General features: G+C 39.7%; 1 protein-coding gene across 1 annotated transcript in view; it reads right to left on the bottom strand.

The window, feature by feature from the left end:
• Window positions 1-13,506, bottom strand: part of ATP7B (ATPase copper transporting beta) — a 78,608-nt gene that overhangs the window by 34,984 nt on the left and 30,118 nt on the right. Inside the window, exons 6-12 of the mRNA XM_069064595.1 lie at window positions 12,403-12,479; window positions 11,400-11,574; window positions 9,842-10,075; window positions 9,185-9,276; window positions 2,281-2,408; window positions 2,019-2,173; window positions 1,648-1,782 (exon numbers count right to left, since the gene is read on the bottom strand). Of these exons, the coding sequence (XP_068920696.1) occupies window positions 1,648-1,782; window positions 2,019-2,173; window positions 2,281-2,408; window positions 9,185-9,276; window positions 9,842-10,075; window positions 11,400-11,574; window positions 12,403-12,479 (996 nt within the window). The remainder of the gene's footprint in view (window positions 1-1,647; window positions 1,783-2,018; window positions 2,174-2,280; window positions 2,409-9,184; window positions 9,277-9,841; window positions 10,076-11,399; window positions 11,575-12,402; window positions 12,480-13,506) is intronic.

Consider the following 13,506-nt stretch of genomic DNA (forward strand, 5'->3'; position numbering starts at 1 on the left):
GCTAAACTCTGAACTAAGTTCTGAGACAAAGAACCATGACTTAAGCAGTTACAGGACAAAAATCCATTCACTGTAAATAGGATCAATAAGAGAATTATGCAGAATCAATCTTAATCTTCTCATGATCCAACTTTTTATCTTAGAACAATTATTTTCTTTCTTACAGAATGATTCCATTTGTCCCTCCAGCCCCTAAAGCCTCAGCTTTTGTAGGCAACCAAGTTAACTAACTCCAGGAATTCATGAGTTAATTAATATGAATTTTTGTACCAAGAGCTAGGATAATTGAATTTATCAAATGCTAGGCTACTGCTCATTTGCTTCTGCATATTGTGTACCTAATCTGTTCTACTGATCAACCTCTCTATTTCTTAACTAGTATTAAAATTGTTTTGATGGTTACTGGTTTGTAATATAGTTTCATATCTGTCACTTTTAGGTCCCCTTCCTTCTCATTCCAGAGGAATATTTATATTTTGCTTTTGTCACTAAAGAAATGCAACTTGAGGGGCGGCCAGGTGGCTCAGCGAGTAAGAGCACCGGCCCCAGTGCTGGGATGACCTGGGGATCAAATCCGGGCTCAGATACTTAGCACCACCCAGAAAAAACTGTCCGTGTAACCTTGAGCAAGTTACTTTACCCTGACTGCTTTAAAAAAAAAAAAAGAAATGCAACTTGACATCACAGAAAGCAATATTAGGATATCTGTCTGTTGCAAGCTTAAGTATTATTTTCAAAGAAAGGCTACACAGAATAGTGGATAGAAAACTGGCCTAGAGGCCAAGAACTGGGTTTAATTGCTTCCTATAACACACATCGGCCATGTGACCCTAAACCTCTCATTGCTATAGGGAACCTCTCTAAACCTATATGTTTGGAGGAGATGCTGACTGGCAGCAATGGAGGTAAGTTTTCCTAGACCACTGAAATCCCAAGTCTAGTTTCTATTCCTATTAATTTCAAAATAAGAAATAACATTTAATTTTCAATACATGTTCCATGAATCCCTCTCAGGGAATCAGTGATGGGGAAATAACATAAAGCATAGTTTCCTAAACTCTAGATCTATGACCAAAGGCTAACAAATATTAGATTATTCTAGATAAGAGAAATCAAGATTCAAAACAAAACAGCTAAAAACATTGCTTGTCACACTGACTTTGCCCTTATGTGATGCTTTTTAACGTTAATTTTTAAAGTACATTTTTCTTATTTTCCCAAAGCTCCTTGAGTGAAGGGCTGGTGATTTACTTTTCTTTGCATTCCTGATAGTCCTGATCATAGTGCCTTGAACATAGTAGGTACTCAACAAAAGTGATCAATACATTCATGCAAGTAAGGTGAGAGTCCCTCCACATTCAAAACTAAGCTCTTAGAGGCACAATATTAAAATAATAAGAAACTAATTGGTTTTGACAGCAATCACAATGGGAAGCACATAGCCATGATGGCCATGTTCAATCAGAAGGATCTGGTAAGCTGATCACCCTGTCTCTATCTTGCATTTGTATGGCCAAAGTAATGAAAGAAGCAAATACAATGAATTCAATGGGTAATAATTAAAGTCCAATGACCCTGGCCACTGAAAGAGAAGCATCAGTTGCAGTAGAACGTAGAAAAGTGATACAATCCAGGCAATCAACTTACAGGAAAGTATTTCTGAACAACACCAAAATCGATAAAACCGATTATAATCCATACCACCAATGTCACAGTTGAAATGATGATGATGAATGGGACAAAATATCCACTAAATTTGTCAGCCAACTGCTGAATGGGAGCCTATGGAAAAAACAAGACACCAAAACCATTGGAACTCATAAATAAAAAGATAAATAATGCTATAAGCATGGATCAAGAAAGTAATACATAATCATCTCCTTCCTTAATCATTTCAGGGACCAGCCATACCCAAGAAAACTGAATGGCTTCCTATGAAGATCTTAAAATAATTTCCAGAGTGAGGACACCATGAAGCTACACAGATGTTTGCCAAATACTCTGGATATTTTCATTACCTTTGACATTTGAGCCTCCTCTACCAGTTTCACAATTTGTGCCAAGGTGGTATCAGACCCAACGTGAGTAGCAGTAACTAGCACTGAGCCATGCGCATTGATTGAACCAGCAATCACTGTGCTCCCTGGTTTCTTAGTGACTGGCATGGCTTCTCCTAGAAAATGGAAAATGATCATGAGCTACATTTGCCATCATCATTTAAGTGTCCCAGAAAATCACACGCAATCTCCCAGAAGTGAAGTTCAACCAATACCAGCTAACCTGTGATGAGGGACTCATCGGCCATGGTGCTCCCTTCTAGGACTTTTCCATCTACTGGGAACTTTCCTCCAGGTACTACCTTGATCACATCATTCCGCTGAACCAGTTCCATTGGCACTTGCTCCTCCCTGCAATAAATATTACTAAAGTAAGAAATTGGGAAAGCAAAAAGCCCACGAAGGTAGGAGAGTGCAACAAGACTTGTGTTGGCTTTGGAGTCAAGGACCTTGGTTTGAATCCCAACTCTGCTGTTTTGTTTTTTTCTGGTGACCTTAGATAACTCTTCAGTCCTCTGGACCTATATAGCTCTCTCTGTCTCTGTCTCTCTGTCTCTCTGTCTCTCTGTCTCTCTGTCTCTCTCTGTCTCTCTCTCTCTCTCTCTATATATATATATATATATATGCCTTTTGGAGGGCAATTGGAGTTAAGTAACTTGCCCAAGGTTACAAGGCTAGTTGGTTTTTTTTTGTGTGTGGGTGTAAAGTGTCTGAGACCTGAACCGAACTCAGGCCCTCCTGACTCCGGGGCTGGCGCTTTACTCACCGCGCCACCTAGCCACCCCATAGCTCCTTATATTTAAGATAAAGAAGTTGAATTGGATGATTTCTAAGGTTCCTTTTAGCTCTAAATCCTATCAACCACATTCATTTATATTTTCTCATCACTGGGACCACATTCCATTCAAAAAGAATATTCTTTTTTTGAATGCTTAAACATTTTAAAAAATTAAGTTAACTTGATTTTAAACAAAGATGTCCCTTTTCTCCCTCCCACTTCCCTTCATTCACCTTAAGGAAGCATGAAAATCAAAGTTCCCTATTATAATATAGTCAAGCAAAATAAATTTGAGTTGGCCATGTCTGAAAATGCCTCAATCAGTACTCTGAGACGACCACCTCTCTTTCAGGAGATGGGTGGCCTATTTCACTGTGAGTCCTCTGAAATTCTGCTTGGACATTGTGTTGGTCCAAGTACCTAGGGTTTTCAAAGTTGATTGCCTTTACAATATTTTTGTTATTGTATAAATTTTTCTCCTTTTCTTATCTCACTCTGAATCAATTCATACACATCTTCCCAGGTTTCTCTGAAGCTGTCCCCTTCATTATTTCTTACAACACATGCATAGATCATGACTTGTTCAGTTATTCTCAAATCAATGCACATTCTCTCAGTTTCAAATTCTTCACTACCATAAAAAAAAAAGCTATAAATATTTTGTGCCCATGGGATTTTTTTCACCTTTCTTTGATCTCCTGGGGTATAGACCTAGTAGCAGTATCGCTAAGTCAAAAACTATGTATACACAATTTAATAGCTTTTTGGGCATAGTTCCAAAAGGCTTTAACAGCTCATAGATCCATCAACAATGCATTAGTGTACCTGCTTTCCCACACCCCTTCTGGCATTTCCTTTTACATCAACTTTGCCAATCTGATGTGTGTGTGAAGAGGTGCTTTAATTTATATTTCTCTAATTTTTAGTGATTTCAAGTGTTTTTATGGTGCTATTGATAGTTTGGATTTCATCATCTGTAAATTGCCTTTTTACATCCTTTGATCAACTGGAGAATGGTTTTTATTCTTATAAATTTGAATCATTTCTCTACATGTCTTAAAATTGATATCTTTATCAGAGAAACTTGCTGCAAAATTTTTTCCCATTTATCTCCTTCTTTCCTAATTTTGGGACAGCTTTATGTTAAAGTTCGGCTCTGCTCACCTAGGAGCGGGGAGGCATCGTCTCAAGCTTCAGGCTTTTTCTTGTTGCTGTTTTCAGAGCTAGTTCTGGGGGTCTACAAGTTTTTGGTGTGATCCTGGGAGAAGTACAGTCACTGCTTTCCTGGTCTGAGCTCTGGTCTTTAACCAGAAAAAGCCCCTGGCCCCCACAAGTGCTAGCTTTCCTCTTCACCTTGGAACTGAGACAAGGGCCCCTACTCCCTCGTGACTGACCAGAAATTCTCCAATCTAGAACTGAGTTAGAGCTGCTTATGGGTTGCTAATCAGTTTCAACAGAGGGTTCCCTTTAGTCTCCTTCTGATCAGTTATCTGACTCCTGCCACTATCACGGTCACCTCCAAGGTCCATGACTGGTGCTATAGCACTATGCTACAGGACAGCGACCACCCTTCCAAGTTTTCTTAGGCTGCAAAAATGTCTCATCCTGACCTTTCGTTGGCTCTATCACTCCAAAATTTAATTTGAGGCATTACTCTAAAGTTGTTCAGAGGGGGATGTTGAGAGAGTTCAGGTGGGTTGCTGTCTCTAATCCACCATCCTGATTCTACCCCATAAAGACTTTCAACAGTTCCATGCTACTTAAAAACAAAATTTTTTTCTATAATAGCTCTGGTCCATCTTTGAGAGACAGCGTAGCATAGTACATAAAGTGATGAACTTAAAATTAGGAAGACTTAGGCTAAAATTCTGCCTTTTGACGTTCTGAGCCTCAATGACCTCATCTGTTATACAGGGACAATAATGTCACAGCACTCACCTTGCAGGGTTGCCATGAGAGCCAAATGAAAGCAGGTGTATAAAGCACTCAGTACTATACAAATGTCAGTTTTGCATGTTTCCAGACTTACTGCATACTGAGCATGATGCATTCTATTCTCTCACCCAAGGAGCCTACTCACAGTCTCCCAGTGTCATTCTGACCCCGCCCTTTTTCTATGTTTTTGCACACTCTATGCTTGGAATGATCTTCCCATACACCTCTGCCTATTGATGTCTTTCTCTTCCTTCAAGGTCTAGCTTTCCTTGATCTCCCTAGTTACAAGTGACCCCTGTTTTTTTAATCTCTCCTTCCTCCCTATTAGAATCCTTGGATGATCAATTATCAGGGAATCCTATAGTTCAGATTTCTGATTTGGGTAGAAGCTAAAGCAGAAAATCTCTAGGGACCATTTCAATCCTGCAATTCTATAACTATGATCTAGCTAGTTTTTCTTCCAGGTCTTGAATCTTAATTTAGAGACAAAAGCCCTTCCTGGGTATACTGAGGACTCTAATACTTCTACTGTACTGGAGATAAGTAGCTCCTTTCAGTCTTATTTGCACAGCTAAGAACTAGGAAGAAAAACCTACCTTTCTGATCAATCAAAGGATGGGTGTTAGCTTTTTTTCCAACATCCCTTCTGCCCTAATAGTTTCTGCTAACAGTTTACCGTTATAACTCTCTTGTTTTTGTCCATTCTAGAGAACAATTTGGAATAGGTCCAAAGGGTTATAAAACTGCATGCCTTTGACCCAGCAATACCACTACTAGGTCTGTATCCCAAAGAGATACCCAAAATGGGAAAAAGACCTATTTGTACAAAAATATTTATAGCAGCTCTTTTTTTGTGGTGGCAAAGAATTGGAAATTGAGATGTCCATTAATTGAGGAATGGCTGAATAAGTTGTGGTATATGATTGGGATGGAATACTATTGTACTATAAGAATTGACAAGCAGGATGATTTCAGAAAAACATGGAAAGACTTATATGAACTGATGCAAAATGAAGTGAGCAGAACCAGGAAATCATTGTTTATAGTAAGAGCAAAATTGTAAGGATATTCAACAATGAAAGACTTAGCTATTCTGATCAACAAAATGATCCAAGGCAGTTCCAAAGGACTCATGGCAAAAAAATGCTATCCACCTCCAGAGAGAAACTGATGAAAAATTGAAGTATAATTTTCTTATTTTTTCTTAATTTTTTTCATGCTACAGTTAATATGGAAACATGTTTTACAAGATTTCACACACATAACTGTTATTATATTGGCGTGCCTCCTCAGTAGGCGGGGAAGGGGTACGAGGGAGGGAGAGAATTTGGAGCTATATATTTTTTTAAAAGAATGTTAAAAAATGATAAAGAAAAAATAAAAGAGAAGAGGGAACACAGACAAAGGTAGGTCTACTGGCAAATTTTCTCTTCACTTCAAGTATCCTTCAACAACAGAAAATATTTAGATCAACTAATATCAAATGTGTCTGATATTAGCAAACATGCAACCTATTTGGCCTTTCAATTCTTGGAGTTTTTGAGGTTGGATGTGAAAGAAGATTGGTGAGCATTAATTTATTTAATAAATTAACAACAGTTGAAAAGTATGTGACAATAAATGGTGACATCATAGCAAAAAAAAAAAAAAACGAAAAACCAACTATTCTGCTTTCTACTCCTGGTTCCTCACCTTGGAGAAACCAAAAAGAGAGGAAAAGTATACTGTGCTTCTGTGCCAAAGCTTTTTTTTTCCCCACTTAGGACAAAGTGGCACATTGTAAGTGTTAGAATTAGAGGCACTCCTAACTCACTCCAGCCTTCTTGTCCCCTCTTTGATCAATACTTTAGCTAGGGTCTAGTATGAACTGAAATTTGAATTACATCCATTCCCTTAGTGACCTGTGCTTTTATGTATTATAGCATGTTTTCAGACAGGAAGTGCAGAGTTACTCAAACTTTAGCTTATAAAGAAAAATTGCTTTCTAAATGGCTACTAGTTCTGCAAGGAGAAACCCTTTCTAATCACCATTTTTAAAAAAGATGTTAAGTTGTAATAAGAATGTAAATTTTGAAGATCTTCCCTGCCCCTAGGCTAATGTGCACCTGAAGCCTGGGGTGGGAGGCTTGTTTTTCAGTAGATACTTCTTGATTGGCCAGTGAGTCAATAAGGTTGTTACATAAGCCCTGATGTGTACCTTTGTTTTGGGACTCACTTTGAGAAGTATTCTGTGATTTGATCTGAATTCTGGGAAGCCGTTGTTGAGAGTCCCCCGGCTTTGAAAAACCCAGAATGTGGAAACCCAGATGTTGACTGGGTATGGATGTAATGGTTGGACAGTTTGGAAATCTGTCTACTTGATGTTTCTGTCTTGATAATTATGCCTGTATACTTTGAGGTTCAGGGTGCTGACCTTTTCTCCTGAACAAGGTAAACGATATATGTCTGACTGATTAAAGTAAGCTTGTTAACCCATTTTGAGTTGCTTTCCTTTAACAAAGCGGATCCAAGAACCTGTGTGAGCAGGCACCCTGGGGTCACTGAGGTGCTTGCTGCAACATAAGTCCTGTTTATAACAGAGATATGAAACCATTTTTACTTTTTTTAATCACATTGGTACTGGACAAATGTATGCTAGACATTTTTTTTTTGGATTTTTGGAGGGCAATTGGGGTTAAGTAACTTGCCCATAGTCACATGGCTAGTGTGTCAAGTGTCTGAGGCCACATTTGAACTCAGGTCCTCCTGACTCCAGGGCCAGTGCTCTATTCACTGCACCACCTAGCTGCCCCAATGCTAAGACATTTCTAAGAACCAGTGTATAATAGTGACTCAGTCAAAACCCTCTCACCACTTTTAGAATATAACCAGCTGCCTAATAGTAGCAAAGGGCATAAGCACATGAAAGGAAAAAACAGACTTAGCTCTGCACAAGCTCTTAGGAAGGAGAAGAAGCCCATTTTATGTTGTTTTCTGTTGCATTCTGAACCTGTTACAATGATTATTCCTAAAGGACGCAGGGAGAGGGTGGAATGAAAATGCCTCAAAGCCTTATTCTTGTTTTCATTATCTTCTAACATCCTAACACTTACAATGTGCCAGACACTAGAGACACAAAGAGGTTCCAGCAATCGTGGACAAAAGCAGGTACAATTATAGGTAATAGGTATTCATTTATTATATGTTTGCTGTGCTCAATTGTGCTTTACAGAAAAGCCTATTTCAACAAATATTTATTGAATGCCTGCTCTGCACAAAGCTATTTGAACAGATACCACAAAGGAAGAACTCGATCCAGAATAAACAGAAAGGAGAAGAGTGGGTTGGACTGCCTTAGCTCCTTCAATGTCCCCAAGCTAGTCAATGAAGTCAAAAGGAAGCAATGTCATATAATGGAGACAACATTGGTTTGGAGTTGGAGGTCCCAGATTCCAATCCTAGCTCTGCTACCCATCATTTACATATAACCTCAGGCATGTTTCTTCACCTCTCTGGGCTTGAGGTTTTCACTTCTCCACAATGAGAGCCTTAGACTTAGATGATCAGAGATCTGATATCCAAATCCCATAAATTTTCTACTCACAAACTGATAAGGATTCAAGAAGGATAGAAGGAGGGGCCAAAGTGACTAAGATGAAACTGACTAGCAATAAATGCAAAACCCACTAGAGTCACAACCCTTTCTCAAACCAGTGAACCTGTAGAGGAGGGCCTATAGCTCAGGTGTCATCTCAACTATTTCCTAAGCATAAAAACCCAATTCTCTGGATGACCTTAAGGCCTGGATTACACAATACAATCCTTTCAGCCACTGATCAGCAGCTGATGAAAGATTCTGCAACGTTTAAAGTGACTAGAGAATTGTATAGCACAAGATGGTGGTGATGGTGGCAGCTAAGAAATATAACGGAAGAATGTTTGAAAAATGTACAAAACTGAATATAGAGATTACAAAGAAAACTGATTATAATGAAATATAGGCATTAAAATATTTTTTAAAATAAGTTTACAAGTCCCAGGTTAAGAACCCCTTGAATAGAGTGATGAGAAGTTTGAAATGAGACCAAACAGAAAGCCACTGCAAGAGTCCAGTTGATATCCTCAGGGATAAGCATCATGCCTAAGATGGTTTTTTTTTGCTTTTCTTACATGACAGAGTATACACAAGGTAATGATAACTCATATTTTATATGATGCTGTGAGGTTTATAAAGCACTTTGCTTATAACCCTCCAAGTACTGGTTCAGACAAATGAAAGTACCTAGTCTAAGATGCAGTTAGTAGGAGAACAAGGACTCAAGTGTGGGTCTTTTGACTTTGTGTCCAGTGCCATTCCCACAACATCAATGAACACTTCCTGAATGACGGATATAAACCCTAGCCTGTGAGAGAGTCTCTGGTGAAGAATAGTCACCTGAGAATTAGGTTGTCATCGCCCAACGTCACAACGGTAGCTTCTGTGGCTTGAAGAGACATTAGTTTTGCAAGGGCTTCTGATGTTTTGCTCTAAGAAATAAAGAGAAGAGATGCCAGAGAAATTTTTTAAAGACATGGCCCCATCTAGACTCTCATGCACAATCCTTAGGAGTAATGGGGTGGTAACAACTTTGTTTTACCTGAAGAAAACTGCTGTCACTGCTGTCATTTAATAGTCTTGCTGATAGATTCAAACATTCTTTCTACTTGAATAATATACTGCTGCTTCTCCCTCACGCCCACAATGTCATTGCATAAGCAGAAATAATTCAGTACAAAAGCTACAGCAGTAAACCCATATATTTTTAAAAAATCCTTAACCATCTACTTCCTATTTTATTTTAGGATCAACCTAATTTCTTTCAGGGTGGAGTTCCACCAAGTTGTATAAGTGATTTAATGTTTTTGGGGTATGTGTGTGTGTGTGTGTGTGTGTGTGTGTGTGTGTGTGTAAAGTATGTGCAAAATGAGCATATCCCTTTAACATAGGAATTTAGCTTATGTTTAATATTTAAAAACTAAAGTATAAGTTATCTGAATACAGGTCAAGCAATGTCAGGATTTGCACACAACCTCTCTTCCTTATGTTTCTTACCTTTGCCACATGTTCCAACCACCTCCCCAGTGCAATGAACACAAAAAGCATGGGAGGTGTATCAAAGAAGGTGACAGGACTCTTCTCTGCCTTCTCGGCAATGGCTACCACCAAGATCACAAAAGAATAGACATAAGCAATGCTTGTGGCCAATACAATGAGCACATCCATGTTGGCAGTCTTGTGTTTCAATGCTTTGTAGGCCTGGACGTAGAAATACCACCCACCTAAGAACTGTAGAGAGGAATGGGTAGGACTATAGATTACTGTGGATAAACAAGCCAAACAATCTTAGCACACAAATCTAGTTCTCACCCCCACCCCTGACTCCCCACCCTGAGGACATATGTCCTTGGCTTTCACACAATTGCTTTTTTCCATTTTAACAGATGATTTCTTTAAAAATGAATTCTAAAACTGAAGGCTGGACTATGCATGGAAGAGTTGGGAACAATGGCCTTTAAAATTCAGGGAGTCTCAGCTGGGATGGTAGGGTTCCGATTCAGATTCAAATTGAATCATTTAATTATAATGCACTATAGAAGGTGAACGACTGATATATGGTCCCTGCCCTCACGGGACTTATAGTGTGGTTGAGGAGAAGACACATATATGATCAGTGACATATGATTAAAAGGAGCTCCCTGATTAAAGGCTGGGACAGCAAGGGAGAGGAATCAGACCTCAGAATTATTCAAAGGTCATGTTCATCCCTAAGACTCCAGGGCTAAACTGAGAGGCTTTCAAGCCCTTAAAAGAAACTGCTTCCTCAAAATGCATGCATCAAGTTCCCATTTCCCACCCCAAAAAGATACTCTTAGTTTTCTAACATAAAGCCAAATGCCTAACATTTAAAATTCCTTAAAGAACATGGGTGTTAGGAGACTGCCCCTGCCTCATTGTGTAACCTTGTGCGTATAACTCTTCTCTTATGTAAAATCTGGTCATTGGATTAAAGGACCCCAAAAGTTCTGTTTTAGCTTTGAAGTTCTATAGTGTTCCTTTACCTACTAACTCTGAGCTATTTAGCTCTCACTAAGTGGTTACTGTTCTAATTCAACCCCCTTATTTTACATCTGAGAAACCTGAGACCTAGAGAGATTAAGTAATTTGTACAGTGTTAGTAAATGTCAGAGCTGTGATTCAAGCCAATATCTCCAGGCTCCAGGTCCAGCCCTGTTTCCTCTCCAGGATGAAGAGGAAAGCCTTGTACGTGTACAGATAGCAAGTAAGATGCTCCTGCCAAAGCACAGAACACATCACCTCCAGGCCATGCAGTCATGGAGGGAACTACTGCTGATCCTAGGAGAAAGAGAACATTGGCTACTAAGTGACTCCAGAGGGCAGTTCCTCCTTAGTCCTCTACGTCAGGGAGCAAGGACCATGCTGGTGAGTGACATTACAGAGAGCGTCCATCATCTCAGCCTGTGCGCTGCAGGGCCATGGAGCAGCAATAAAGCCGGACATGGCGCCTCATTTGGTCTGGGTCCAGAGCACACAAACTCACCCAAGCAAGCAGCAGAGCAAGACAGGCTCTGCTTTTCCTTCTTATACACACCTGGACAAAAGTGCACAGGACAAAGAAGATGAGATTTAAGATGGATAATCCAGGGATAAGGTTGTACTCCAATACCATGGCCTCATGAGGCTGACCGCTAGGTATTAACATGTAAATCATCAAGCACAAGACAGGGATGCCAAACACCAGACTGCACAGGAAAGACTTCTTCCATCTAGAAAGGAAAGGGCAGCAACCGAATCACGTGAAACATGATTCCCACTTAGTGATATCAGTGCCCCGTGCTTCTGCTGGCGGGTGTGAAGCACATCGGGACCACCTGTGGCAGGCAACGGCTCTCCCTCCCCCGCATTAGCCCACTGAGGCTACATTTACCATTTTAAGTTGGCCACAGAGTTAGAAGGGCCTTCAAGGACCATCGGATCCAGTGACTTGCCTAAAGGTAGGTAAAGTACCACTGTGCCCGTTTTATAGATAAGGTAGTTGAGGTCCAGAGAGGTAAAGCATTTGCTCACAAAGTGGTACAGGAGGGATCAGAACCTAAGTCTCTTGACTACAAAGGCAGCATTCTTTCCACTATACCATGAAGCCTCTCCTCAAGCCTTAACCTATTTTTGGTTTTTTGGAGGGGGGAAGGCAGGGCAATTGAGGTTAAGTGACTTACCCAAGGTCACACAGCTAGTAAGTGTGTCAAGTCTCTGAGGCTGGATTTGCACTCAGGTCCTCCTGACTCCAGGGCAAGTGCTCTATTCACTGCACCACCTAGATGCCCCCAAGCCTTAATCTTGACTCTCATTTAAACAAAGTACCAATTCTTAATTTGCAAAGTATTCTAGGTCTAAGATGTCTCCCAAATTAAGGTCAGGGATGTTACAACTAAGAGACACAAAGTCATATTAATCCAATACTGCATGAAACATTGGATACCAGCAAAAATGGTTACACAGACAAGCATGTAACAGGATAAGTCAAAGAATCTGGGTTAAGGAGAGCAAGACACTTATCCAAGAGCTTTGGGCTATTTTTAAACTGTTCTACCTACTGTTTGATTTCCGTCTTGTGATCCAAATGATGAGCACTGGGGTTTCTCTGAGCCAAGGAAGCATGAAAGCCAATTCCCTTGTTGTTAAAAAAGGAAAAAGAAAAAAGTGGAGAATACTTGGTAAATGAATGAACACATGGGAAGAAATATTTCACAATGCGATGAATTTAGAAGACACTCTCACTTTTTTGCTCCATTAGTAATGGCTTATAAGCTTTCATTGCTCCTCACACATAAAAATGTACAAATTCCATCTCCCTCCTACACACACACACACACACACACACACACACACACACACACACACACAGTATGCACAAGCAAAAGAATCCAGGGTCCAGCCTGCATGATACTTTATGGAATGTCTCCCATCCATAAGGATAGTGATGCCTCCCTTTTATGAATACAAAAATAGTTTATATATAGAAAAGACCTCTTCCTAGAATTCCAATATTCAGAAGGTTTCAGAACTGTAAGGCCCCTTGAGATACAGTCCAGCTCCTGTACTTTGCAGAAATGAGATCTAAAGGGACTTGGGACTTGTCCAAAGTCACACAGATAAGTTACTCCTTCTCCTCCTATTACTGATAATAAATAGCATAATCAAGTAGGTTTACAATACACTTTCCTCACAACACTGAGAGACAGTGAAAATTTCATAATCCCTATAAAACAGGGTCAGGAAGGTTTAAAACTTGCTCAAAGTCATACATCTAGTAAGAATTAGAGCAGAAGTTCTCAAAGTGTTGTCTAGGGACCCCCATGGGTCCTTCCATGAGGTTCTAACTTTTTTTATAGCAAAACATTTTAATTTATAATATAATAAGTATAGATAGACACAATTTACATTTGAAGAAGATCTTTAGGAGGGTCCTCAATAATTCTTAAGAGTGTAAAAGGGTCCTGAGATCGAAAAGCTTAAGAAATGCTATGTAGAAGGTAAGAACCCAGATCTCCTGATGTTAAGTACAGGGATCTTTCCACTAAATCCCATGATGATTTACAAGGTCACTCAACAGCTAGGATTTCATGTGTGGCTCACCACCTCTCAATCTCACACACACACACACACACACACACACACACACACACACACACACACAC

This window comes from Petaurus breviceps, unplaced genomic scaffold (genome assembly GCF_028583685.1).
Source record: "Petaurus breviceps papuanus isolate PSGF00001 unplaced genomic scaffold, PetGlider_PUasm1.0 90639, whole genome shotgun sequence".
NCBI lineage: Eukaryota > Metazoa > Chordata > Mammalia > Diprotodontia > Petauridae > Petaurus > Petaurus breviceps.